The sequence below is a fragment of the Zea mays genome, chromosome 4 (genome assembly GCF_902167145.1).
Source record: "Zea mays cultivar B73 chromosome 4, Zm-B73-REFERENCE-NAM-5.0, whole genome shotgun sequence".
NCBI classification, from domain to species: Eukaryota; Viridiplantae; Streptophyta; class Magnoliopsida; order Poales; family Poaceae; genus Zea; species Zea mays.
In genome coordinates this window covers 6,730,523-6,734,797 of record NC_050099.1, presented here as the reverse complement: position 1 = coordinate 6,734,797, position 4,275 = coordinate 6,730,523, and the positions used below count along the sequence as shown (strand labels likewise).

The 4,275-nt window shown below is 46.9% G+C and overlaps 1 protein-coding gene and 1 non-coding gene across 2 annotated transcripts; one reads left to right on the top strand and one right to left on the bottom strand.

Annotated features, from left to right (window-relative positions):
- Window positions 1-2,541: 2,541 nt before the first annotated feature.
- LOC103652782 (transmembrane protein 45A) lies at window positions 2,542-4,256 on the bottom strand. Its single transcript, XM_008679747.4, has 2 exons — window positions 3,608-4,256; window positions 2,542-3,457 (listed from the first exon to the last, which is right to left on the bottom strand). Exons 1-2 carry the CDS (start codon window positions 3,946-3,948, stop codon window positions 2,947-2,949), a joined length of 852 nt encoding a protein of 283 aa, XP_008677969.2. The 5' UTR covers window positions 3,949-4,256; the 3' UTR covers window positions 2,542-2,946.
- TRNAA-AGC (transfer RNA alanine (anticodon AGC)) lies at window positions 4,136-4,208 on the top strand. The gene has a single exon. It is a non-coding gene; the product is annotated as a tRNA-Ala (tRNA).
- Window positions 4,257-4,275: the final 19 nt, after the last annotated feature.

The following is a 4,275-nucleotide window of genomic DNA, read 5'->3' as shown; positions in this document are numbered from 1 at the left end:
TACCGTTTCGCGATGTCACCGATTTAATCTGGCACGTCCATCCTAGATCGGACGGCCTGGATTCACCAATACCCCTTCGCGGGTGCACTTTGCTAAAGAACCCCTGAACTATGTAGAAAACAACCCGCAGTCCACAGCAGTGTCAGTCTGAGTCTTAGAAACATTTTCACCGTAGCCCCTGCTGTTTTCTGTTATTGAGGCCCAGTCCAGTGGGGTTATTAAATTAGAAAAATAAGTTTTTAAAATAAAAACAATACCTAGAATTTGTATAATTCATAGAAACTCCATATGAACTCCAAATTGGTCCATTCCAGTTCCTATAATTTTGTAATATTACCCTCTACCATTAGTGTCTCTGTTTTAGCATGAAAGATGATTTAAAATTTATCTAGCACTTAATCTTGTATTAAGCACATAAAACATTAGAAAATTCATAACTTAAAATCTATAACTCCAAAATTAATAATTCATGTTCCTGTGATCTTATTTTAATATGTATATTATTAATATGTATTTTGCATATATGTTTGGTGTAATGTTAATTTTGCCTATACACTGTTTGTCTCTATTACTACGTTTAGCAGTGAGGACATGTGTCATCTGAAGAGCAAGTTGGTACCTGGAATCTCAAGTCCCAGGCAAGTTGTGCCCTTGATCACTTCTTTTTACCCACTCATGTTCTAATTAATCATAATGATCTGCATAGGTTAATTTTGATGGGACCCAATAGGATACCCTAGTTTGTCTATCTTTATACCTTGTTTACCACTGAACTTTCTGGGTAGTACCTGCTATTGCTTTATGTGGTTATGGGTATGGAGATACATTTTATTCATGATTATACTTTTATTATCAGTTGTTATTTACTATTCATGATAAGATCATTATGTTAATTGGAACATGGAGAACCACCCGGGAAAACAGTGCTACCACAAGGGTTTAATGGGACGCCCTTGGCTGATTAACTAGGAAAGCTAGTGGAGGGCTACCTTACCCGAAAGGGGCAAGGGCAGTAGGGGAGTGGTCAGTGTAGGGAGGTCCTTGGGTTGATTTTGCTGCGATGGCGGTCAGACAAGAATCCTGCACTGGAGCTTCCTATAAACTGTAGCGGGTAGTCTGAAGCTAGTGGAACTTTGTAAAGGCCTCGTAGTCGTACCCTGCCTCGCTTCCTCGGTAGAGGTGTATGGAGTCTGATCAACTCCGTGGCAAATGGGTAACACGACTTGTGGGTAAAGATGCGCAACCTCTGCAGAGTGTAAAACTGGTATACTAGCCGTGCTCACGGTCATGAGCGGCTCGGACACTCACATGATTAAATTATGGAACTTAAACTCAATTTGTCATATGCATTGCATCGCAGGTGAGATTGTTACTTTTGTTCTACTACTTAATTGGGTTGGTATTTACTTATACTTAGTAACTGCTAATAAAATTTTGACCAACTTTAAAAGCAATGCTCAGCTCTAACCATCCTCTTTGGTAAGCCTTACACTTCACGTGAGCTCCCACCTTTGGCGAGTTCATGCACATTATTCCCCACAACTTGTTGAGCGATGAACGTATGTGAGCTCACTCTTGCTGTCTCACACCCCCCCACAGGTCAAGAACAGGTACCACAGGATGAGGCGCATGAAGGATGCTGTGACGAGTTCGTGAGAGGTCTAGGTCGTCGTCTCCCAGTCAACTTTGGGTTGCTGGACCGTTGTCTCCTTATAATGTAATTATTTATTTTGTACAGAACTCCTATTATATAGTAAAGATGTGACATTCGATCATGTGCCATGATTCATCATATGTGTGAGACTTGGTCCCAGCACACCTGGTGATTATATTCGCGTCCGGGTCTTGGTGCCCCGAAATCCGGGTGTGACAACTTGTGAGAAGAGCATGGTGTTGAACGATTGTGGTTGTATCTCTTGTGTTGGGATTCATCTTCACTTGATGAATCATCCTAAGTCTTGATGGATACATCGATGTATACACAACTCCAACATGATTTGGTTAAGCATGTATGCGGATGTAATAATCATTAGATTTATGTAATTTTCTATTAATTATTATGTACTTTTAATTGACATGTACTTTTCTTTTAATTATTATGCACTTGTATTTTGAATTCAATAAAAATATGTTGTACGATTTTTTAGCGTTGGAATAAACGTGTGTGAATTAATTAATTTTGAAATAGAAAAGGTCGTTGAAATAAATGTGTGTGAATTACTTAATTTTGAATAGAAAAGGTGATGTGCCTATAAGCTAAGGCTATAGCCTGCTGCACTAGAGCGGCATGGGTGAGAGTGGAGTCGAAAGTTACACTAGAGCGGCAGGGGTGAGAGTGGAGCCGAGAGCTGACGTGGCATGGACGAGAAAGAGATGACGCACTCGAACCAGCCTAACTGCGCTAGAAAGATAGAGTATACAACCAAGTTAACACAGTATAGATGCATAAAGTAGAGATATAAAATCCCATTTGGGAGCAAACGGACATTTGGGAGCAGAGTATAAAGAACAGTGAATTTGGGAAGCAGTCCAATTCAGCGATTTTCTCAACGCCCAATGAGAGCCACCCGGCGATTCCATTAATTCAGGGGGTGTTTGGTTTCTAGGGACTAATGTTTAGTCCCTACATTTTATTCCATTTTAGTTCAAAAATTGTCAAATATAGAAACTATAACTTTATTTTAGTTTCTATATTTAGCAATTTATAGACTAAAAATGAATAAAATGAAGGGACTAAATATTAGTCCCTAGAAACCAAACACCCCCTCAATCAGCCTTTGCACGAACTTGACATTTTACAGTGACAGGTCCATGTGGTAGGTAAGATCACACTCGAGCTTCTTTTGAACAGCCCAGCCATTCATGTACTCGCCTGCCCTACGTACTCTGAACCGAACAAGAAAAAAAGAGATCCGTGGCCACTAGATCGTGAACTTTGTTCTCCTTCTACATGGCAGTCGCAGCGACATGTGTGTGATGGACCGTCGTCAGCTCCAGGTTATTCCCATACCTTGCCGCGGCCACGGCGTAGCACCCGAGCGCGTAGACGAACGCGAGGAACACGAGCCCGAACAGCTGGAAGTTGGCCAGCTGCTCGGCGCGCTCCTGCGCGGTGCCGCCGTGGCACTCGATGCGGGCGTCGGAGTGAGGGGAGTCGAAGTGGCGGACGCAGCCCGCGGGGAGCATGGGGCCGTACAGCGCGAGCGCGGCCTGGTAGAACCACAGGCCCTGGACGGCGATGAGGACGCCGGCGCCGAGGTCGGCGGGGAAGCTGGCGGGAAGGAGCGCGCCGGCGACGAGCGCGGCGATGCAGAGGGCGAGGACGGCGAGGAGGAGGCGGTGGTAGTAGCCCTCCAGCCCCGCGTGCGTGGTGGAGTGGAAGTAGAAGAGCAGGAACTCCGCCGTGAATGCGCTCGCGAACACCAGGCTCAGCGCGCCGTCCGATAAAGGCAGGTACCTGCGGCCATCCCGTCCGACGCCATTGCGATATTACTAGTACTAAAGTATGCTCTTTTTGTTTTAGAAAGAACCAAAATTGAACCTTGATCGCGTCGATCGAGCTCATGTTGAGACAATGGAGGCGGGCATTAGCATTACACGGACCGACCTGGTCTTCTCGGAGACGAGGGCGAGCGCGCCGAAGAGGAAGAACATGAGGAGCATGCTGGCGTGCTCGAGGCCGCCGAGGTGGCCCGGGTCGACCCCGCCGCCGGTGAGGACGCGGAGCGGGTTGGCGTAGTAGAGCTCCACGCACATGTCCAGGAACGCGCCGCCGGCCACCACGTGCAGCTCCAGCAGCCGCGGCCCCGCCGCCGGGACGGGGTTCCAGGCGCGGACGCGGAACGCCGCCGGGTCGGCCGCGAAGCGCGCCACTGACGCCCACACCCGCCACAGGCCCACCGCCAGCAGCAGCGTGCCCGGCAGCACGTGGCCCACGAAGTCACCCATCGACGTCACGAACGGTCGCTACAAGCTGGAGGCCGGCTGGCTCGCCGGCAGCACTTGGGATCTGTTTTGCTCCTCGACTGCCGGCTGACCACTGAAGGGAGAAGTCACTTAGTGCATTTCAAATTCTCTACTTAAAACTTCGCAAATGCATACTTAAATAAAGTAGATAATTTAACCAAACACAGCTGGGGATGTAGTTCAGATGGTAGAACGCTCGCTTAGCATGCGAGAGGTACGGGGATCGATACCCCGCATCTCCATTTTTTTAATATTTTTCACGTTTTTTACGAACCCACATCATCGTTTCGTTGTCATTCTACCTAAAAC

What these genes read in the sequence shown, in the direction of transcription:
- LOC103652782 (XM_008679747.4), bottom strand. Translation starts at nt 3,948, where the DNA reads ATGGGTGACTTCGTGGGCCACGTGCTGCCGGGCACGCTGCTGCTGGCG. An exon ending in CTCGTCTCCGAGAAGACCAG is followed by an intron (nt 3,458 to 3,607) that starts GTCGGTCCGTGT and finishes GGATGGCCGCAG; the next exon opens with GTACCTGCCTTTATCGGACG.